The following is a 23,396-nucleotide window of genomic DNA, read 5'->3' as shown; positions in this document are numbered from 1 at the left end:
GGGCCAGGACAGACCACTACAAGGGGTCCTGAGCTCATGCATGGCAGGAGTTAGAGTAACAAATGCTGCCAGGCCTCAGAGTGGTCACGTTCTCTGCACACTGCAGCTTCATCTTAGCAGATGAGAGAGGTCTACAGAACCCCGGCAGGGGACTGCCCTCCACCAGGCTCTGCCACTTCAGACCCAACCCAGGGCCCAGAACAGCTGCAGAGAACAGGGAATTTTACAAAGTTTGATTTTTATTGATATTTAAATATATTAAATATTTCACTGAAATACAATGGTATGCCACCCTCCCCCCGCCCCACGCTGGTTACATTATAAAACCAAAGTCCATGGGCCTCCCATCCACTGACTCCCCCACCAACTGGCAAGGAAGGGGGCAATATCAACCCAGGGGAAATGCATGGCTGGCACTGTGGTGCGGGGAGCCAGGGTGCAGACAGGCCCCTCCACTGGCAAGAAGCAGACACAAGTCACTCACTTTCGCCATAAGGGAAGCGGTCTTCCACTCTGGTCTCCTTACAGCCTCATCCCCACCCCAGGACCCCATGCAGAACCTTCCTGTCCAGGGCTGTGGCTGAGGGAAGGGGAGCTGACTTCATCTGGACCACCTAGTCTTTTCTCTTCTCCTGCCTTGGCTAATGAAGTGACTGATGGCCCACTTGGCTGATACATGAAGATCCCCCAGAGCAGTCAGTACGAGCCAGAAACAATGTCTGCAAGGAACTAGAGTCAGAAAGGGCATGAGGAAGGGCAAGAGTACCACCTGCCCCTTCCAGTCCCCCAAGTCAGCAACTCTGGGACCCTCTCCCCTCTGCCTCTAACACCTCTGAGACAAAGCGATCTTCAAGCAAAACTGTGGCCAATGCCTCAGCTTAAACAGGTACAGAGAAACCAAAGCACCGACTCATTCAGGCCAGAGGCAAGGCTGCAGGGAAGCGGGTGAAAGGCAGGCGCGGACAGGAAGGGAATCGAAGGCCCAGCCCTCCTAACCCTCCTGCCAGCCCCCGGCAGGCTTCATGGGGACTGGGGAGCCTGGAGCACACTGGGCTCAGGCTGTAGACTGGGGACGGCTGAGGTCCGGGTTCCCCTCCCCTTGCCCCTAGTACCAGAATCTGGGTCCTCGGGGGATCCCATGCTACCCCAGCCCCAAGGCTTACCACGTCCCAGGATACCAGCTGGGGAAATCCAGGGGACTCCTGAGCCTCTGCCCACCAAACCCCATAGAGTTCAAGTGCAAGGAGCACGGGGGCTCCAGCAGGCGCTTGGGTCCCTGCCCTAGCCGAGAGTGTCATGCTGCACACGTGGTCCCCACGAGGCAATTAGGGATTTGGCACAAAAGTCCTCTCCCCAGTCACCCTCCTTTTGTTACCACACCCCATCCCACTCCTGTGCAAACTGGGCATCTGTCTCCATCCCTTGAAATCAGACATCCTGCCTTAATTCCCAGAAGACAGAAGCCCACAGGAAAGAGGCAACCCAGGGTGGAGAGTCGAGGAGCAGGAGCGCAAGGACACACAGACCTGGAAAACAGACACACACACAGACCACCGTGCACACACAGTACACAGACACACAGGCCCTCCCCAGTGCCAGGTCTGGGAGGACGGGTCTAGGATCAGGGTCGTCTTCCTCCAGGCCCTGGCCCTGTTCTATTTGGCAACAGAAGGGGTAGAGACGCTCTGTGTCCCTTGCAGCAGACAGCAAGAGTGCGCGGGGGCAGAGCGGCCTGATCCTGACCTTCGGAGTCTGGCACCACCCCCATCCCTGGCTGGCCTGCTCTCTTTGGCACCTGCAGGCGAACATCCACCTTCCAGTCTTCTAATGCCCTCATGCACATTCCTGCTCCCTCCTGGGTGTTTTCACAGTACCAATGAGACCAGATGCCCCTCTCCCTGGAGCTGTGCAGGAACTGGGGCTAATCTGAGCTGTCAGAAGTCCCTTTGTTCCCCTTTGGGGACAGATCGTGGGACTAGGATTTGGCAAATGGAAACGTTCCCCTGAAATATGGACAGAGCTGGGTCTCCCGAGCCTCTCCCTCCTTGGCCCTGTGTCCCTGAGGGAGACCTGACCGGGTGGGGAGGGCCCAGGACCCATGCTGGGGATGCAGGCACAGCAAAGGCAAGCGTGGAACAGGCACTCTTCAAGCCTGCCCCAGTCTTTGTACAAAAGATTCCCAGGAAAAAGGGAAAGGAAGGGCCCAGCCCTGAGCCGGCTGCCCAGACGGACAGGGAAAGGGGAGGTGTGACAAGCTGCCATTTTAATCTCTCAGGTAGGAAGGATCCCCCCACCTTTGCTGCTGCCCCCTCCCCTGCTCCCAAAAGCTGGAAGAAAGGAGGGAAAACAACCCTACCCTAGTTTTAAAAAGTTACTTGCATAATCCTCTTGGTATCCCCTCGTTCACCAGCCTGAGGACGTAGTTGAACACAGCCTGCTGGGGTGTTCCCTTTGTGATCAGCAGGGTCTGGAGGCTCAGTGCCCCCTGCCACAGCTTCCCCCAGCAAGCCCAGAGTCCACACAAATGCCCACCTTGGTCCTTTCAGTTGATCTGTAGCTGGGCCCTGCTAACTCCTGGGGCCCCCATTGAGGAAGTAGGTGGTCATCTCCCCCTTGCCCTTCACCTTGACCACCCCTCGACATTCCAGCTGGTAGCCCTTGGCCGCTAGAACCTGGTACAGGTCCGTGGTCACCTGGGGGGGCGGGGTGGGGGGGGGAACCTGCTTAGGCCAGGATCCTTCCTGCTGCATTTGCAGGGTCCCAGGGGTTCTCTGGTCATGCTACTATCTGCCCCCATAACCCCCTCCACCAAACACAGAATATCGCCACCCTACCCCTGTCCTGGCTGACTGCAGAGGGGGCCCTGTGGAAGCTCCCCACACCAGACCCCTCCCAGCTTCCGCTTACAACCCCCTCACCTGGATTCGGTCGGGGACCCCGGTGCTGTCCATTCGACTCGAGACATTCACTGTGTTCCCCCAGATGTCATACTGTGGCTTCCGAGCCCCAATGACGCCTGCCACAACTGGGCCCATGTTCAGTCCTGGGGTGGGTAAAAGTAAGAAATTGAGAGCAGTGGATGTTCCCCAGTCAGCCCAGGGAGGCACCACCTCCTGGCACCTTTAGAAGGACCCAGAGAAGAATGGAAAAGGGACAAGTCTCCTGGTTGTAAAGAATGCCAAGGAGCTCCCCTGAGTCAGAAGGGCTATGCCAAAACAGCAGCTAATCCAACAAAGGTTCATGCTGTGCCAATCGCTCTATAAGCATTCTATACTATCTCAGCCTCTCAACAGCCCTACAAGGTAGGGCTCATCATCCCCATTTTATAGAAAAGGTACCTGAAGCTTACAGAAGTTAGGTGACTTGCTAAATAAGCCCATAAGTGGAAGAGCCAGAATTCAAACCAGACATTCTGACTCGAGAACCCACGCTATTAACAACTCCCATCCACCGGCTCATCTGGGAGCAAGTTCCTCTTATCAGACCAGCCACAGATGGGGACATAGGTACTGGTATCTACATAAACCTGGTCTTGAATCCCAGTTCAGCCATAACTAGTTGTGTGACCTTGGCTGAGTTATCTACCCATTCTGAAAATCTAACTCTTTTCTGTAAAAGGGGATAATAATGTGAGAATTGATATATGTTTAAAAAAAAAAATCTGAGACAATGCTTAGCACATAGGAGGCCCTTAATAAATGGTATCTATTCTTAACATCAGATGATATAGGGAGCAGGAGAAAAGGAAACCCCCACAGGACTCCTGATACACCATCCCCAGCCTGCTGCCTCAGCTTCACCCCAAAAACAGCCCTGGGAAAACGTGCCATGATCCAGGCCTTCTTACCGATCTTCATCTGGAAATTGTTGAAGGAGTGCTCATTGATGTGCTTCATCTGCTCCATGAGCCGCATGGCATAGTCGGCGAGGGCAGTGATGTGGGAGCGGCCCACCTGATCATAGGTGCTGGCGTTCAGCCCAGAGGCAGCCATGTAGGTGCTACCAATTGTCTTGATCTTCTCCAGCTGCCGGAAGCGCTCCTCACTGATGATCTGGACAGCACAGGGGGACCTGGCTGTCAAGGCAGAAAGGCCAGACCCAGTCCTGCCCCAAGGCTCCTTCCTGCCCATGCTCTGGCCCCCTGCCCCACTTCCCTGTCTCAATACTTCCCTCCAGTAAGTGAGCCCCGCTTGCAACTACTGCTCTTGGTGCTGGGCTAGGAACCCGGAAAACGTCTCCCTTACTAGGCAGCCATCAAAACCCAAGCAGGAACTTGAGCACACAACTCCAGGACAACTTTGACAGCCCGCTACAGAACCCAGAACCACAGAAGGGATATCAGGCATTAATGATTCCAGCCCTCACTTTGGGGGAAAGAGTCCCAGACTGAGGAAGTGCCTTCTCTCCAGACCTGACCTGGATGTTCAGGACGCTTTCTCGTATTTTACTTCCATTTTCTCTATTCAGGGGATCATCCTGATTACTTGGCCTCATGAGGCCGTAGTCTACAGATTACCAGCTCCTTCTTCAATGACATCCACTTGCTAACTCTACTGGCCCCTCCACAGATCTTCACATCCTCCTTTGCTCCCCAGTAACAACGACCCTGCCCCACTGGAGCTGACCCTGCTGCCTGTGACACACTCATATCTGTCCCCAACTCCACTGTGCCTACCTTTACTCCTGCCCTTCACATCTCTGGGTCTCATCAGATGAGCCCCTCCAATCCTTGCCTTCTTATCCAAAGTTCTCCCACTTCTCTGGTCCCCACATTCCCCCACCCTCTGCCAGCACCAACCTAAGGGACAAGTACCTCATCGAAATCAGCAATGATCTCATTGAGCAGTCGCAGGCACTCAACACCCTCGTTGTTGGCCTCCAGCTCCACGTAGAACTCAGAGAAGTTGGCAATGGAGGCAAACATGACGGCCACACATTCACAGGACTGATAGTAGAGCTCGTCGTTCCGGCGCTCCCGGGCCAGGAAGTGGGCGGCCACGTCCTTGGGCAGAATGTTATGTAGCAGCCGCCGGTTGTAGGCCTGGAGCTCCTCCATCTCTTCCTTCTCCCCTGTTGCCTGTGGACACCACACCCATCACCCACTGCCCAACATCCACAAGGCGTGGGTACAGCAGCCAACACCTGGAGAAGGGTATCTAAGGGAACCGCATGGGAGAAGAAAACCAGGGAGAGATGAGGCCAAAGAACAGGCAGAGGGGCCGAGGGGGCAGGGACAGAATGAGGCGGGGGATGGGGGTGGGCACAGGGAAAAAGCATGGAGCCAGGGTGGGCTCAGGGCAGGCTAAACCTTGACCAACCTAAGAGATGCCTGACACGGCCCAGGCTCCGCCCCCAGGAACCACCCACCCACCCCAGAGGCCTGCCCTGTCACCTGCAGCTTCCAGAGGAAGTCCAGGCGGGCGGTGGACTCCACCTGCTGGGCATGCAGGTACAGCGCCAGTGCAAACACCAGCAGAATCACGGGGGTCATGTATTTGAGTGCCACCCTCCCGGCCGCTGGGCTGAGGGAAGCAGAGGCGGGCTCAGTGGCTGAAAGAGGCGTCTGGCAGCCCAGCCCTTTGCTGCCCTGGAGCCCTCACTCACCAGTCCAGCCCATCAAAGGTCTCATTGGAAGAAGCCCTGGCAAGAAGATAGAAGAGACAAAGTCATAGAAGAGACAAAGTCATTGGTTCTTTCTGGGTCGCCAGGTCAGGGCACGGAAGAGGAGACAGAAACTGCATTTACTGAGCACCACAGATCAGGGACCAGGCCAAGGCATTTGCTTATATTAAGAGCAGAGATTCCACTCCTGGCTCCTCTACCCACCAACTATGTGACCTGGCTGTTTAACTCTGTAAGCCTCAGTTTCCTCATCAATACAAGAGTGATCAGATCTAAACAATGTGAGCAAAAGGCTTAGCAAATCCACAGCTATAGAAAGCCCAAGTAGCACAATAAAGACACAGCACAGTCTAAATTCTTAAAAAATGCTTTTAATTAAAAAAAAAGACTTAGCACAGTGCTTGGCATCAGCAAGTCTTCGATAAATGTCAGTTACTATAATCTTTACAGCTACCCTGTGATATAGATGGCACTGTCATTTTACAGATGAGGAAACTGAGGCTCGGAGAAGTTAACTCACCAATCTAAGGTCACACAGCTAATAAGTGGCAGAGTAGGGATTCAAACTCAGCAGGCTGCAGAGGCTTTTTCTACCACACCATATGTTTCTGCCATATAAGGTGTGGGCTTTTACAGAGGAAAAGCCAGTGTTGTCCCAGGCAGAGCCCTGAAGCAGGAGCCCGAGTTTTGGTTCCTTTCCTAGCCGGGGCTCTACCCCAAGCAGCTATGTGACCTACAAGTAGTTAAGAGTGGATATGAAAGCAACACGCAAATGCAAGAGGGAGTTTTTATTTTTAATGTCTAGCCTAAAGACAAAGGGGTTTCCCAGGTCTGGGGTTTCCTTGAGGAGACTGTTGGGGGTCAGGTGCTACCTCCTTTCCCCGCATGTGAGGGATGAGTGGTAGCATGCCAGGGTACAAAGGTCTCTCAACGACCTAGCAGGGTCAAGAGGCTCCTGGGAGATTAAAGGGGTTGAGGATAAACTCACAAGCCGTGGACGCCCAGCAGGAGGTCATAGTTGTCAAAGATGGTGGCTGGGGGACCCAGCAGAAGCAGCACCAGATAAACGAGCCCCAGGACAAAGATCATGGCCAACTTCCCGATACTACTGATGTGCAGGAAGACAGAGCTGGCCAAGAGACTCAGCAACACGTTCCCAATGAAGTACTGCGGAGCGAAGGCAGAGGAAGTCTGGGTGAGGGCAGAGCACGAGGCACGCCGTCACCTGACCTGAGCCCCCCTCGACCACCTCAAACCCAAGCCGCCTTCGCCCTCCACACACCCCAACACCACACCACGCCAGGGCTGCTCCTGGAGTTGGAGACTCTGGTGAGATCCTGGGTCCCCAGTGCCCACCACCAAGCCTGGCACAGAAAGGTCAAGAACTGGTACTGATCAGGACCCCCCCACCCCGCCTGACCACTGCCTGGACACCTCAGGGAAGCTGCAGGTGGGTGCGGTGCCCTCACACAGGGGAGCATCCAGGCCCAGAGAGTAATTGAGCTGCTGCAGGTGGCAGGCGGTAATGTCAGCAGGGGTTAAATTCAGCATCCGGGCTGCGCAAGTTCGTAAGGGGGTGTGGTTACAGGTGAACTGCAAAAACAGGAGGAGAGGAGGTATATATTAGGGTAACTGAGGAGGGGAGGGGTTACCAGGGCCATGCCCAAGTACCTTATATGCCAGGGGCCCAAGTTCTCACTGAGGGATAACAAGAGGCAAAGGGAGCAAGCCAGGAGGACAGGGGTTAACCTCACTCCTGCTTTGGGGAGGAAATGTGTCTCGTTCCTCTTTGTAGCCCCAGCACCCAGAACAGTGCTTGGCACAGAGGAGGAGCAGGAGAATTCTCCCTGGACCTTTACCATGCTGGCAACGGCGGAGGTGAACACAAGCAGGACAGAAAAGATGCCAACTGCGGTGCTATGTGCCCTCGAGCAGACAATACTGCGAGATACACGTTGCAGGGCCTCAGGGAACAGCTGTCAGGAGGCAGGAGACAGAGACAGACCACGTCACCCAATGGTTAAGGCCACCTAGGGCCAGCCCAGTGGCAGAGGCCTCACCTTCTCCTCCCTCCCCACTCCCAGTCTGGCCTCCCCGACCAGCCCTGGAAGGTCCCCCACGTACAGAGCCACAGGAGTACACGGCACAAGTCAGCACGGTGACCAGTAACAGCAGGAAGATACTGGCGTGGATCCCAAGCATCAGAGCTGAGCTGGGCGGGAGAGGGCCAGGGAAGATGTTACTCTGGGAGATCTGGGGGTCCTTTCCCACTCCCTGGGCAGGCAGGGGGCAGGCCCCAGGACTGTGTGCTTGCAAAGGTGTTTTAGAAGGGCCTGGGAAGTGGTAGAGGGAAGAGAAGCCCAGCAAGGAGGGGCAGAGCTCTCACCGTGGGAAGACAACAAGCTGGATGAAGCAGATGAAGCAGAAGACCAGCAGGGCACAGGCCACGTAGGCTCCAAAGCGGGGGTCCACCTTGCGTGAGTACTGAGGGAGAGGAGACTGAGCTGGGCACTGCCACTGCCCTCGGAAGGCCGCGTGTTGCCAGTTGGCCCAGCTGAGGTGAATCCCCACAGTGCCCTGTGGTCACCCCCACCGCTCCCCAGAAACTTCTCCTGTTCCCTCACTTGTGCTCAGACCACCCTGCCGGGACCTCCTCCTCCTGCCCTTGCATCCCCCAAACCTTCTTTTCAAGATCCTCTCTCTGGAAGGTGAGCAGGAACCGGCGCACATGGTCCTTGCGCAGCTGATCAATGCTGCGGGCATCAATGGCCCGGCCCAGGAACTCGTCTACCTCATCCTCAGGGTTCAGGGCATCCTGAGCACCCCGGCTGAGGGCAGAGGACATGGCTTCACCAGGCGCCTGACCACGGCCACGTGACAGGTGATGAGAAGGGAGGGGTACGGGCAGCACTCAGAGGAGAAGTGTGAGCGGGGCAGGTGCCACCCAGTCCCACGCGACATGTCTGAAGTCCAGGGAAGAGGGGTATCTCAGCTCCCCACCTCCTCACCCCAGGCTGCAAGTGCCTTCCCCCACCCGCCCTCCTCAACAACTTGACTTACTTGTCTTTGCTGGAATCATCGATGCCCTGGAGAAAGGGACAGAGTGTGAATGAGGTGACGGGCAGGCCACCTTCACCTCTACAGTCCCTTCCTTCCCCACCATCAACACTGTGCTGAGGGCTTTCCCCAGAGACTCTGGGGAGCCTGGGACCCCTGGGATGAAACCAGCCTTCCCATTCCCAATTCCAGAAACTGCAGAGACAACAGCCTCAACAAGGGAGGCAGAAGAGGGCAGGGCAATACTGAGTGTTGAGGGAAATAAGAACCAAGGCCCGGCCCAGGCGCGGTGGGACCCTCACCATCTGGCGGAAAGCCTTGGAGTCCTTGGTCCGGGAGAAGGCACGGTCAGGCACCCAGCGTGGCATCAGCCCTTCCATGGAGTTGGCCCGTGCCCGCTGCAGCTTGGCCAGCATGGCCTTCTCTTCCTTCTGTGTGGATAGCACAGGTACAGGCTGGGAAGAGGCGCCCAGAGAAGGCCTCTGCTTGCTCCTTCCATCTGCCCCTCTCCCCAGCCACCTTCCCCAACCCGACCCTGACCCGTTTCTGGCTGGCTCCCAGGATGAGGAAGGTCTCAATGTGCTGCTCCTTGAGGTAGGCGTTGCGCTCCCCACCGCGGCCCGGCTCCACTTCGTAGTCCCCATTCAGGTACTGCAGCGTGGCCCGGGTGATGTGGATGCGGCTGCGTGGGACAGGCGGGTAAGACCCCAGCTTGCCCGATGGCTACCACCCCTTACCCCTTGGACCCGCACTCACCCGGCCCGGCCCCCGGCCTCCATGTGGTTGGCCAGAGTCACGTCATTGGACCACACATCAAACTGCCATTTCCGCAAGCCAAGGACGCCACAGTGCACACGCCCGCTGTGGATGCCCACGCGCATGTTCACGTTTACACCTGTCACCTCGCGCACCAGCCTGGGAGGAGGCGGCCTGGCTTAGCTCTCAGTAGTCCTCCCCACTCCCAGCCCAGAGCCCAGGCCTTGAGCTCGCCTTGGAGCCAAGTGGCCAAGGACAGACCCAGCCACAGAGCACATGGCACGCCCTTGGCGGGACACAGGTAGGAGGCTGCACGGGGCTCAAGGACAAACCTTTGGGAACCCTGTTCACCAGCAGGGGTCCAGCAGCGTCCTATGGGACTGGGCGAGTAGATGAGGAATCACCACCCTCCCAGCAGGCCTACAACTGGCATTCTCTCCAGCGTAAATCCCCCCTCACCCTGACTCCCCCTGCCCCATCCCAGCCGCTGGAGTCTAAGGTGCACATGGATCTTCACATGGGCTGAAGCCTTTCCACTCCCCAGGCGTGGATCTCCAAGACAGAGAGACAGCCAAGACTAAGGAAAGGTCCTAAGGACACCTCGAAGGGGAGGGGCAGGCGGAGCCCCCCTCAGTCCCAGGAAGGCCGGGGGGGGCGGTGCTCACGAGATAGCCTCGATCATGTCCACCCCCATCTCCACGCAGCAGTGGGCATGGTCTGCCCGGGCCTCTGGCAGCCCTGACACGCAGTAGTAACAGTCCCCTAAGATCTTGATCCTCAGGCAGTGATTTTCCTGAAGCAGAAAGAGGGGAGAGACTGAGCGACTTCACTTTCACTTTTGACGTTCATGCATTGGAGAAGGAAATGGCAACCCACTCCAGTATTCTTGCCTGGAGAGTCCCAGGGACAGAGGAGCCTAGTGGGCTGCTGTCTGTGGGGTCGCACAGGGTCGGACACGACTGAAGCGACTTAGCAGCATCAGCACCTTTACTTTACACCTTTACCACCTAGCCCACTACTCTCAGTGCAGACTCCACGGGCTCTCATCCCCAAGCTGCTGCCAGAAAGGTGCGCCCTCAACCGGTCGGCCCTGCCCCCTAGCCCCAGCACCCTCACCGCAGCCAGCTTGTCGAACCGGGCAAAGAGCTCGTTCAGGGTCATGACCAGCTCCTGCGCTGTGCACTGGGACGCCAGGCTGGTGAAGCCTTCAATGTCCGCAAACAGGATGCTGTGGACGATGGCAGAAGACGGAAGGACGGTGTAGCCCTCAGAGACCACCCCCCACCTCTCCCAGTATCCTCCCCACTCCCACCCTACCTGACATTGTCGTGCTTCTGGATGTAGATCTTATGAAACATCATGTCTTCTTTCTTTGTGTTGATGTCTTCTTTCATCTCCATGGCAACATGCTGGGGCAACACAGACAGCAGCAGCCGCTCCTAGACCAGTGGTTTCAACAGGGCACCACTATCTTCCTGGCCTCATGCTTTAACCCCTCCTGGTCCCTCCACATCCCTGGAACCCTCCCTGACCTCTCTGGAGACCTGAGCTTCCCTCCTGGGACCTAGCCTGACCTTCCTCCGTTAGAGCCCTCGGCAGACACACACCCCAGTCTTCTCTGACAACAGCCCATTCAACCCCTCAGGTGCACTCCATCTATTCCCTCCCCTCCTCTGACAGGCCAGCAACTCCAAAGTCAGAGCGCCTCTGCGCTGCACAGTCAGGGGGAACAATTCACACTATTCCATGGAGTTGCACAAGGTGGCGGATCCAACCTGCAAGCTGTTGGCAGGTGGGGCGGGGGAAGGCCGTGACCAGGGAGAGCAGCCCCACCTGCTGCCGGTTCTCATGCTGCAGGTGCAGCCGGGCCTGGATGTAACCGCGGGTCTCTTGAAATGCCTGGCGCTGAGACACCTCAGCCGGATAGTGTGTGCAGATGCCAATGACATTGGTGCAGAGGAACAGCAGCATGTTGGCTCCAAGCTGCAAAGGGGTGGCAGAGGCAAATGGTGACCACCCCCCCACACACACAGCTGCAACTAGCTAGGCTCTCGGTAGACGCACTGCCTCAGGGAGGAAGCCAGAATCCTGTGCCCTGTCTTCCCCAAGCCAGCCCCAGCCCTGCAGTCCAGCTCTCCATTCCCCATAGGGGTCCAGCTCCCTGCCTGGCTCACCCGTGGTGAGAAACATGATCTTCTCACAGCTCCTGGGAGTGGAAGCATCAGCCAGGGCCAGGTAGGTCACAGGGCCTGGGCCCAGCACTCTGACTCCCTGCCCCACAAACACCCCAAACAAAAGACACATGCTGCGGCTCCAGCACGTGGTTCTCCTCACAGGTCGACACCCAGGAGATCTGAGCTCCAAATCTTCCTGTGCGTGCCCAGGACAAGTCACCTCATCTCTCTGGGCCTGTCTGCTTGTCTAGAACCTGGAGAGGGACAGTAAGATCTCCAAGGTTCCTCCCTACCCTGACATAAATTAATGTGATAATAATGACTACTATTATTATTACTGGAGCTAATTTGTTGGCTATTTACAACGTGCCTGGATTCTATAGGTGTGCTCTATACATTAATGAATGTTATTTCTTACAACTCTTATGAGATGGGAGCATGATCTCATTTTAAAGGTGAGGGACTCAGGTGCCCAGGATCTCACCGCTGGTAGTAGCTGGTGTGGGACTCAAGTCCAGGACAGTCAGACTCCAGGCTGTGTCCTAACCCTACCGTGCACTACAGCCCACGTTCCCAGGATGCCAACTCACTCCACTCACCAACGCTCTTGAGGCCCACCTCAGAACCCAGGCTTGGGAGTCATTAATTCCACAGACACGAAGAACTCTTCTGAACTGAGATGGGGTGCCACCATGCCTGGCCACCCCCAACACTTGGTCCAGCCAGGTCCCTACACCCTAGGACCCCAACCCAAGGTGTTCCATCCTCAGTCAGCAGCAGCAACAGTGACTGGAGAGCGAGTCTAAGGGAAGCTGGCCTCGGTGATTCTGGAACTTCAGGGGTTAACCTGGCACTTGTGGCTCCGCCCCAGAGTTGGCTGGGGCAGGGCTCTGGTTTTGGGAGAAGGGAGGGCAAGAGCACCAACTGGAAGCCAGGAGTTCTGGGCTCTGCCTGGAACCAGGACTCATCCTGCAAAATTGGGCCTGTCACTCAGTCTCTGGGACCTCGGCTTCTTGTTCCTTGGGTAAGACGGAGGGTAGGCCAGCTAACCCCCCACCATTCCCAGCTCCCGCCCTCTAGGATTGGTTTCCCAGATTCCCTTCTCTGTCTAGCTCACAAGAGCCCCCCCTTCCCAGCAGCAGGGGTGAAGAAGGGGGGCACACTATCTCCCTCGGGGGTTTCTAAGAATAGCCCCCAGTGGGGGAGAAGAAAAGGGGGGGTAAAACAGGCAACTTCCCTTCCTGGCCCCAGGAGCCCAAGAGGAAAATGTGAGTCATGGTGGAGGGAAGGGGAAGGGGGACAAGAGACTGAAATAGATCTGTACACAGACCCCCATCCGACTGTGAGAAAAAATGGCTGCCAGGACACTGCAGGACACGCCAGGCTGGACTGGGTCACTGGGTGGAACCGCTCAGTGTGTCTGGGTGAGCGGGTCAGAGGATGAAGGGCCTGGATCTGCAAAGGGGCTGCCCAAGGACCATAGAAAGGAGGCCAGAGCCCCACCCAGAAACCTGAAAGCCAACTGGGTGCAGGGAATCCCCAGTTCAGAGAGAGGTACGGGCTGCCCTGGCCCCAAGGGCTGGCATGGGCCATGGGCAGCTTCTTCCACTTGCCCCAGGAACGTGCGCACTGAGCCCCACTGGCTGGGCACCCTGGAGAGGCGGGAGACTGGTGCAGTCCTGGCCTCCATGGAACTGTGCCTCCCTAGTCAGGCCCTGGGCTTGGCTCTGGGCACCAGGCCAGCAGAGAGGAGGGAAGAGACACCCATCTACCCTAGAAAGGATGGGGGATGGGAGGTCCCACCTCCAAGCTCCTCCTTCCCCAAGAGGGCAGTCCAACTCCAATGCCCAGTGTGACAGCTCCCCTGGAGAGAGATGGGGGGCTAGCAACAGCAGAAGGACCCTGGCCCTTTAAGAGATCTGACAGCGCCCTGCGGGTATGTGCTCCACAAACAAAGTGGCTATAAGGTTACTCTTAAAAAGGTACATTCTGTTCCACAGGCAAGGCAGGGAAGGGCATCATGCCAGGGCACCCAGCTTCTCACCCTGGGAGCCCCAGGCAACTTCCTCTTTGTGGGTGGGGCTGGGTGGGCTACAGGCCACAAGCTCTGGGCAAGGCAGAGCAAGAAAGAGGGCAGCACCATCTAAAGCAGGGGCCAATGGAGGGATCACAAGGAGTGCTGGGGAGCTGTATCGACAGCAGCCCCAAAGGCTCAGCTGGGCAAAAGCCCCTGTGCCTGGTCAGGGGACGACATGAGACAGTCGACTCCACTGGCTCACGTCTCTCTGCCATGGACGTCCCGGAAGCCCCTTCACTGGGTACCATCCCCTCCAGCCTCCCCACACCTCGCTGCAGGTGAGACCACCACCCTATGAGGCTCTACTCCACGCTGGCAGAGGGCAGGGCCCTGACAGCAGCATCACGAGGTGGACACCGTTTGTATCTTCCTTTTACAGAAAGGGAAAGTAAGACTGGGAGAGGCAAGATGTGCTGTCTGCACTCTCACAGAGAAGATTTCAGCCCCTTGGACAACCAGGTCTGCCCGCAGCCAAGCGCTTACGAGAGCCTCACCTCACACACCACTCAGAACCCAGAGGCGGAAGCCCACATGGGCAGAGAGCCTCAAGGCAGTTGCCAGAGCCCTGGTGCTCAGTGGGAAGTAGGCGAGATGAGGTCGGAGCCTAATGCCCCTCTTGTGCACAGTCCCATCCCAAACTACTCCCAGCCCAGGAGAGAAGAGACCACCCATCACTTCCCCTGTCCTCTTGGAGCTGGCCTCGGTCCAGGTGACAGGTGACTCCTCCCTTGCTAACTCCATCGAAAACCTACTCGATGCCCCCGCATTACCGCCGAGAACTGCCTAGAAGGATGGCACCAAGCTCGGAGTCTCAGGCTGGGGTCAGGGGTCAGGGTAGGATGTAGACTCCCCTGCCCTCTCAGACTTGCCCCCACCCAGGGGCTAAACATCACCTGCCCTCCTCCAGCCCTCCACGGTGTCTCTGCAGATGATACTATTTCAAGAGCCTCAGGCTAAAGAGTTGCGGACGGCGGCCCATGGGAGCAGAGCACAGGGTCTGCAGCCTTCCTCCCCATCAGCAGGGCCTTCTGCCCTAGATCCCAGATGGAGACTGACCCCCGAAACCAGGCCTCCCAAGCCCTCCTTCCAGATCCAGCCAGACATCCCTCACCCAGTGTCCATCCAGGGCTCAGCCACCGCCCTGATCACCAGACCCCTTCTCATTCCTGGCCTGATGCCCCCAGGCCTACCTCCCTGACCACCCACCTGCTTCCAGAGGAAGGCGTCACCACGGTTGAGCTGCCAGGCCAAGACCAAGTGCAGGGTGGAGAGGCCCAGGCCGCTGAAGACTGCAGCCCGCATACGGATGGGAAGGAGTGTGTAGGTGATGTAGACAAAGAACACAGGGCACCAGAGGCCTGCAGACGGACTACGCGGGTCGGCTGCCAGGGCGCCCCCGACCTGCACGGCCGCCAGGATGCCCAGCACCACGTAGCTCACCACCCACATGGAGTCCTGGCGGAAGCTGTGCCGGTTGCACACCACCATGAGTGCCACGAAGAGGGTGGCGGCACAGGCCAGCAGGGCCACGTAGGCGGGCTGAGGGCGGGCAGGCGCTGCGTGGAAGGCCAGCAGCACTGCCGTGAGCAGCACGAGCGCCGCCATGAGCAGCGTCAGGCTGCTCTGGTTCATCTGGAAGAAGTAGCGCTGGTACAGGCGCTCCAGCTTGGCCGAGCGGAACTGCTTCGACTGGAACACCTGCACCAGCTGCCGCCAGCAGGCCTGCCTGCTCCTGGTAGCCACGGCAGGCGCCACCTCCGCTGCTCCGACAGCCCCGGCCACCTCAGGGTCCTCGAAGCCCAGGGCCACCGCCCGCAGCCCCAGCTCCGGGCCCTTGCCTGGGCCCCCCCTCCGGATGAAGGCCTCATCCTGCCAGGGGCACCGAGGGGCAGTGGCGGGCGTCGGACTGGGTGGCTGCGCACCCTGGAGGCAGCTCATGTAGCGGGGCGTGCAGAAGCCACTGGTGCGGGTCCCACGGCGCGGCCGCTGCTGCCCATTGCGCTCCCCCCAGGCTGTTTTCCGTTCATCCACCTTGGGGACCAAGAGGCCGCTAAACCACGACATCCTGCGGGGAGGAAGGGAATGAGACGGTGTCAATACCCTGCTCAGTTAGTGAGAGCCGCCACCACCAGCAGCTCTCACTACCTGAGCACTTCCTGCTGCCGAGCTGAGCGCTTTCAGGCACATCCTCCTCCTAAGATGACTCTGAGGAAGACCAGGGTAGCCCTAATCAACAGGTGAGGAAACCGAAGCACAAACGGGTGGGGTCACCTGCCCAAGGTCAAGCAGCCACACAAGTGTAAGAGCTGAGATGCAGTTCACTTAAACATCCACCTCTTCCCTACAAGGCACTGATCTGGTGGTCACAGACTCGAGCGCCTCTCAGTGTGAAAAGCCGCCTGGCTCAGGAGAGAGGGCACACCCGGTACAGGGGCTAGCACCACCCCGCACTGGGGCACCGGTGCCACTGCTGTCCCAGGGGAATCCCATCTGATTTTTCAACAGAAGCTTTAAAAAAAAAAGTAGACTTTAACACGCCATCTCCTGGTTTTACATGTTGGCAAGGGACTTCCCCGGTGCTTCAGTGGTTAAGACTCCAGTCTCCCAAAGCAGGGGGCCCAGGAGCCATCCCTGGTCAGGGAACCAGATCCCACATGCCATGTGGTGCGGTCAAAAGATTAAAAAAAAAAAAATTAAACTTTGGCAAGTAACCAACATTTCTCAATACTGCAAGCCAAATAAATCACATCTATGGAATGAATTCAGCCTGTGAGCTGCCAATTGGTGACCTCTGTACAAGGGGGGATCTTGCACGCGTGTGCGTGCACGCACACACACCACACACTTCACCAAGTCAAAGTCAAACTCTCCCTCAGGTTCCAGCTTAAACGTAACTTCCTCAGGGAGGTGTCCCAGCGCCCCCACCCAGACTAGGTTTGGTCCCTATTCACTCTCCATGCATTCCCTCCGTAGTACTGATCACAACTGAAACTAAATCATCCCTTGGAAAAGACCCTGATGCTGGGAAAGACTGAGGGCAGGAGGAGAAGGGGGCCACAGAAGACAAGATGGTTGGATGGCATCACTGACTCAGTGGACATGAGTTTAAGCAAACTCCAGGAGATGATGAAGGACAGGGAAGCCTGGTGTGCTGCAGTCCTTGGAGTCGCAAAGAGTCAGACAAGACTTAAGAGACTGAACAGCAACCACAACACCCCTCGTTTATTGTGTGACTCTGCCCCCAGACTCCAAGTGTTACGAAAGGAGGGATGATACCTAGTTTGTTCAGCACTTTATCCCCAGCCCCAAGTACCCTAAGCATTGAGCCTGGCTCATAGTAGGTATTCAACCAATTTATATGTTGAAAAGATAGAAAAAAAGCAAGCTCAAGGGACTAGTTCAGAGAAGCTAACGTGAAACAATAGTGATAATCCTATGATTCTCCATCTCTCTCTCTGCACTCTGCTTCACTTAGCCTCTTTGCTGTTCCCCAACACACCAGCACAAGGCAGCCTGGGACCTTGGTGCTTGCTGTCCCCTTTGCCTAGAACAAGGGCTCCTCCAGGTCACAGCTCAAACACCCCCTTATCAGTGAGCTTTCCCTAACCACTCTATTAAAATAGCAACCCCCTTTCCTGGCGCTCCCTATCTCTCTTCCGAGCTTTATGCTTTATTTTTCTCCACCACTCTTATCGGCAACTGCCATTCTATATATTTTTCTTATTTGTTCATTGTCTGTCTCTCCTAACTGGAATGCCAACCTCACGAGGGCAAAGATTTTGGCTGGTTTTGCTCACTGCCACATCTTCAACACCTAGAAGGGTCTAAATGAATGTTCACTGAGTGGACAGATGGGTTGGGGGATGGATGGATAGACAACACTTCCATGCACTTTCCCTCTGCTTTGAACCAAAACCCTGTGAGGCTGGTCCTGTGGCCACCCAGTGCACAGGACAGATGTGACAGCCAAACAAAACAAAACGAAACTGAGGTCCACTGTCGTCTTACACAGCCGGCCCAGACTCTAGAGATCACGAGTAATCAAGTCAGCCCCAGATCTCACGTCTCTGGGAGGGAAGTGTCTTGACCTGGGGTGGGAGGACTCCCTGACAAAACCCTGGACGTGTCTCCAGCTGAGCCCAGCTCAGAAGGTGAGGGTGAGAGCCCTGCCACCATGGATGCCTGTGTCCCCTCCAGGGCTACACTCCTCCATGGCCACGGGGCACCCTGAGGGGCTCCTCATACTTAAACCTGCAGAGCTAGCAGCACTGACATTTGTACTCACAAGAGGAGTACCCAGCACTTGCCCCAGGTGGCCACAGAAGCAGTGCTTCAAGCTGACACCCAGGGACCCACAGAGCAAAAGGCAGCCTGGGGACCTCTCTGCACATGGGAAACCCCCATTCCCAAGCACACTCTGCCAAGTTCCCTCGGTGTCCTTCAACCCCTTAACATCACCAACAGCACCATCTGGAGAAACAGATCCAAAACCTAAGACTTCTGGTCAGGCTGGCGTTTGGAAAAGGTCACCGAAGAAAGCCTTCAAAACTTCAAAACACTTCCCTGGAAACGGGGTCTTGGGAATGAGACCAGGCTTCAAACCTTACTGTGATTATTTGCTAGGTTCACGGCCTTGGACAAAGTTACATCACCTCCCTATGTCACTTTCTTCATCTGTAAAATGGGAATAAGAAACGTTGCGAGGAAAGAATAACAGCTCCTGCCACACACGTAGTACGCATTTAATAAACATGAGCTCTTCTCCCCGCCTTCCACCACTTTGCACCCAAAAGCCTGTCAATGTCCAAGAGATGGAAAGAGAGGAAAAATCATGAGCAAAACCCCACGCATGCCAGCCAGTCACGTGTCACTATGTCCTCAACTGTCAGTCTCCAGAGCTGCATGAGACACAGCCCAGAGTGAGCAGGTTGCCCACTCCCTGTGATATTTAGCTTCAGTCTCCTCACCCTCACCCGTCCCCTGACCTGTCCTTACCACCACCCCCCCACCACTGGCCAGACCTCTGTTCCCACAGGACCCGTTTCTGGCCATGTTCCCGCCCCTTGGAAGTGCATTCTAGCATGTGGCTTGTACTCACAGAGGAAGGACAGACACTGTCCAGCAGAACGCATGACCCTCCCAAGAACACTCTGACCCCACAAGCGGATAGCTTCGGAGATCTGTAATTGTCCAACCAACTTCAACCATCCCACCCTGGGCTCCACTCCAAGCACTGCCCAACTTGGGAGAACTCACTCCTGGCACCCCATGCCAGGCTGGTACTGCAGGGAACAGGGCAGGGTACTGTTCAAAGCCACAAAACTTCCCTATATGGGCCCCCACCCCTACACGTCCAGGAACCCAACTCTGTGAACCACAGACCACCCGCTCCTCCCCAGATGCAGGCTCCTGAGCCTGTGCCCCAGACCCCTCCTCCCCAGGCTCCTGGTCTCCTTGCTCTCTCTCACCGATCTTCTGCTCCAACGCAGATACAGGCACCTCCAGCTCCATCTGGGAGCTGTGTCCATGCAGCCTGGCAGACCCAGGCCCAGGGCCCCTGACCCCAAATCTGTATCCTCCAGTGGGTCTGCGACTTGGAGCCTGAAGCAGGCCAGGCCCCAGCCCCAAGGATGGCTGTAGTCGCTGCTTCGCCCTACACCCTTCCTCTACACCCTCTTCCTGGCCACCTCCTGTCCCCAGGACCCCTCTGCCCCTGCCCTCCTTGGCAAAAGGAGGCTCCGGGGGGACTTTAAAAGGACTTCAGAAAGTTCATGGCAGAAGGCACTGCCCAGGCTGGGCACTTCAGTGCCAGCACCACCCATCAGGCTGGGACGTGGGCCTCAATTCCAGGCCTATCCAGATGTGGATGAGCCCGGCCAGGGCCTGTATCAGGAGGTCCGGCGACCCTTCCCCTCCCTTCCGTAGCCCCTGGTCTCCCTGAAGATGGCACTGAGCTCCGTCCTCCGCCACAGCCAGAAAAGCCCCATCAGGGTCCTCCAGTCACAAGGCACTCGGGGCAGGGGAGGCTGGGGGAAGAGAGTCCACCGCCTGACTCCTGATTCGAGCTTTTCAGTCGGGCCCCAGAGCTGTTCTGAATAAAGTCTGCCTTAGCAGCCAGCCAGCACACCAACCCTTTCTGTTCCCAAGGTCTGGGGTGAGGTGGGTGATTGCAGGCAGAGGGCACCCCTCCCTCCCTTCTTCCCAAGCACAACCACACTCTACCTCAAACTCGGAGACGCACCCACAGCCCGGCTGCAGAAACCTCAGGGCAGCCCCTCCCCGCCGTACATGCCTCTCCCCACCTTCCCCGCCGGCCGGGAACTCACTCTGGGTGGAGAAAGAGAAGCGCCCGGCGAGGGGTGAGGGTGAGAGCCTGCAGCCCCGGACCTGAGTCCACCGTCCCCCATCCATCCCCTCCCGGACTTCCCTCCGCCAGTCCCTAGGGCCCGGAGTTCCCCGCTCCTCCGCGACCACAGAACTCTCCGGGGGCCGCGCGGGAGTCCGCCCGCCGCCGCGCGGAGACCCGAGCGCCGGGCGCCGCCGCCTCCCCCGACGCTCCTCCGCGCGGTCTCACCTGCCGGCCGGGGTCGGCGGCTCCCCGGAGCCCCCGCCCCGCCCTCCCCGCGGGCTGCGGCCGGCCGGCCGGCAGTCCCGCGGTCCTGCTCCGTGCCCGTGCGTCCCGGCCGTGCCGCCCGCCGTCCGCTGTGCGCCGGGCCCGCGCCCCCTCCCTTGTTGTCCAGCGCAGCCGCCCTCTACCCCGGATCCAGAAGTCCCCTCCCCGCCGGCTCCCGGACTCCCCGCCTTAAAGGCACAAGCTCCTTTTGTCTGGGCACCCCCTCCCCCCCACCGCCACCCCGGACGCCCGGCCGAGCGGCCCGATTCCCTTCGGAGGAACGGGGTAGGGGCGAGCGAGACCGAAGAAGAATGGAAACCCTCCCTCCGCACGCCCCCTCCTCTCCTCCGGCCGCTCCCTCCCCCAGTCTTGGGAAAACAGGCGGCTACTGTTCTGGGATCAAGACCCCGGGGAGGAGCCGGCCGGCCGGCCCTCTCCCCACTTCCCTCCACCCCCGGGCTGCCTCCTCTAGCATTCTCTTCCCACCCTCACTCCCGGGGTCCCCCCACGCGCAGGGGAAACCCACTCTCTAGCAGCGATTACCCGATCCCCCTCCCGCCCCCGTCCCGCGCCCAGAGGGTCAGCTTCCTTCCTGTCGGGGTACCCTGGGACTGAACGGGTGCCCAGCACCCACTCCTCACCCCTCCTCCCTACCCCAGCCTCCACCCCGCCATTCCCGCCCCGCCTGCCACGGCTCTGCTCGCTCCCGAGGGAACTCGGTTTAATAATTAATAAAGATTTCATTCCACAAGGCGCCAGGTGTGTGCGGCCTGCTTCCCCACACACCACTTTTTTCCTCTTCCTCCTCCCTCCAGAGCGTTGGCCCCACGTGAATCTCCTGCACCCAGAGCCCCAGGGGGACTGAGGGAAGGGGCACTCACCACGTGGCCCCACTTTCTCTGGGAAGCCGCTCCCCAGCACCTGCCCATACGGAGATACACACCTGCACCTTTCACACACACACACACACACACACACACACTTTTTACCCAAAGGGTTGTCCTTCTCTGTGGAGTGGGGGTGGGGGTGGAGAGAGGGTGCATTGCTAGGGTACTGAGAAATTGTTTGGGACTTTTATTTATTTCCCAGGTTTTCAAGCTGGGAGCTGCAGCCCAAGTAACCTGGATGATGGGAAAATCACGTGGAAACCGCTTTAACCCTTTGAGGGTTAGAAAGACGGTGTAGCCAGAAAGGAGAAGAGGGTGGGTGAACTCACCCAGGATGTCGGTGATTCTGGCTTTAGAGCGGGTGCCAGTCCTCCCGAGCTGGAGAGAGGGCGGCTTGTCAGCCTTCCCCTGGAGGCGGCTCGCAGGGTCCTCAACCAGACCAGTAGTTCATCCTTCCTTTGGCAGCGCCTTCCCCACCCGAGGTCCCAGCCTGGGTATCTGAAGCTGCTCTTCAGACCCAGCCCTCCTGCCCTCCCGCCCTCCCTTGCCCTGTGCTTCAGGGCCCAACTCTTGTCCTTGCCAAACTCCTACTAGGATTTCGCAGCCCAGGACAGAGTCTGAGGCCAGAAAGAGAGGGGAAGAATTAAGAAAATCCCTTTCAGGGGGCTTCCCTGACGGTTCAGTGGCTGAGACTCCGCGCTCCCAATGCCAGTGGACTGGGTTCCATCCCTGGTCACCGAACTAGATCCTACATGCCACAACTAAGACCTGGTGCAGTCAAATAAATATTTTTTAAAAAAAGAAAAAAAAAGCCTATTTCAGTCACTTATCAGGCATATATAATTGCAAACTCTTCATCTGCAGTTAATCATCACTTACTCTCTTGGAGCCTCATCTATAAAATAGGGATAAAACTATCTGTCTTGTCTTACAGAATTTTCAGGATAAGCTAGAAAAATGTTGGTTTAAATGTTTGAAAATTGAAAGTAAAAAAGGGACAGTTTATTCTTCCGTGTATGAGTCTCAGTGGTGCACGCCTGGCCTGTAATTTGACCTTTGGGGCCTTTCTGCCTGACTTCTCCCTTCAAGTAGCCAGTGTTCTGACCACTGTCAAAATTTCCTCTCCAATCTGAATCTAGTATCTGCCATTTATCTCTTAGAATAATACATTTACAGACAGTATTGGGGAAATACAAAAGACATTGAGGGAAAGAAATGTGTGTGTTACGAAATTTTATATTTCAGAATGGAAGCCTTGATCCTTCATTTTATTTTGGAATGAAAAAGAAAATTTGGGGGACACCAACCAAACAAGCTGAAGAAATATGCTAGGGGCGCATCTCTGGCCTCTCTGCCTCCTGTGGAGCTGCTAGGGCAGTCTGGCCTCCTGCAGTTCTTTTCTGGGTTCTGAAGGCCAAGGCTGTCACCAACATGTTTCTTTGATCCCCACTATCAGCACCTTACACAGAGGATCTGTTTCTAGCGCTATTGGGGCCATAAAAATGATTCCAGCCCTTTACTTCACAGATAGGAAACATGAGCTAGTGCTAGGCATGTGGGAAATATTCAATCATTAAACATTTTAATCTATACGATATTAGAGCAGGAAGAAATCTTTATGTAATTCAGCTGCTATACTTTCCATCGGAGAAGGCAACGGCACCCCACTCCAGTACTCCTGCCTGGAAAACCCCATGGATGGAGGAGCCTGGTGGGTTGCAGTCCATGGGGTCGCTAAGAGTCGGACATGACTGAGCGACTTCACTTTCACTTTTCACTTTCATGCATTGGAGAAGGAAATGGCAACCCACTCCAGTGTTCTTGCCTGGAGAGAATCCTGGGGACGGGGGAGCCTGGTGGGCTGCCATCTAAGGAGTCGCACAGAGTTGGACACGACTGAATCGACTTAGCAGCAGCAGCAGCGTACTTTCCATAAACAAAATAGCAAGCACATTCATATCATTTACTGTGCACTGAGTAGTCTTCTAAGCCCTTGATTTAAAATAATTAATTTAATCTTCATAATTAAGTTCATGATGCTATTACTATGCTCACCTTGGAATGAGGATGTACCTCACTTTTCCCATGAAAAATGAGCCACAGAGAGGTTCAGTAATCTCAGGGTCAAAGAGTGGTAGGTCCAGATTCTGAGCACGGGCTGCTTGGCTTCAGAGTCTGCGTGTTTCACCACTGTCCTCTACTGACTCTGG

At 56.8% G+C, this 23,396-nt stretch overlaps 1 protein-coding gene across 6 annotated transcripts; it reads right to left on the bottom strand.

Annotated features, from left to right (window-relative positions):
* Positions 1–221: 221 nt before the first annotated feature.
* On the bottom strand, positions 222–21,644 carry ADCY6 (adenylate cyclase 6). Of its 6 annotated transcripts, XM_070789189.1 has the most exons (23): positions 20,261–20,406; positions 14,893–15,751; positions 11,269–11,418; positions 10,753–10,874; positions 10,552–10,663; positions 10,101–10,228; positions 9,436–9,594; positions 9,220–9,361; positions 8,982–9,110; positions 8,683–8,708; positions 8,303–8,450; positions 8,009–8,106; positions 7,747–7,834; positions 7,482–7,598; positions 7,057–7,215; positions 6,611–6,789; positions 5,605–5,640; positions 5,393–5,522; positions 4,814–5,077; positions 3,848–4,052; positions 2,919–3,043; positions 2,533–2,693; positions 222–729 (listed from the first exon to the last, which is right to left on the bottom strand). In XM_070789189.1, the coding sequence occupies exons 2-22, from the start codon at positions 15,748–15,750 to the stop codon at positions 2,568–2,570; spliced, it is 3,501 nt and encodes a 1,166-aa protein (XP_070645290.1). In that variant the 5' UTR covers position 15,751; positions 20,261–20,406; the 3' UTR covers positions 222–729; positions 2,533–2,567. The 6 variants fall into 6 exon arrangements, 5 of the variants coding, with proteins under 5 accessions (XP_070645290.1, XP_019816242.2, XP_070645291.1 ...); XM_019960683.2 differs by lacking the exon at positions 20,261–20,406 and adding an exon at positions 21,516–21,644 and having other exon boundaries at positions 222–2,693; XM_070789190.1 differs by lacking the exon at positions 2,533–2,693 and having other exon boundaries at positions 20,261–20,407.
* Between the last annotated feature and the right edge of the window lie 1,752 nt (positions 21,645–23,396).

The sequence above is a fragment of the Bos indicus genome, chromosome 5 (assembly GCF_029378745.1).
Source record: "Bos indicus isolate NIAB-ARS_2022 breed Sahiwal x Tharparkar chromosome 5, NIAB-ARS_B.indTharparkar_mat_pri_1.0, whole genome shotgun sequence".
Taxonomy (NCBI): domain Eukaryota; kingdom Metazoa; phylum Chordata; class Mammalia; order Artiodactyla; family Bovidae; genus Bos; species Bos indicus.
This window is presented reverse-complemented; position numbering and strand designations above follow the sequence as displayed.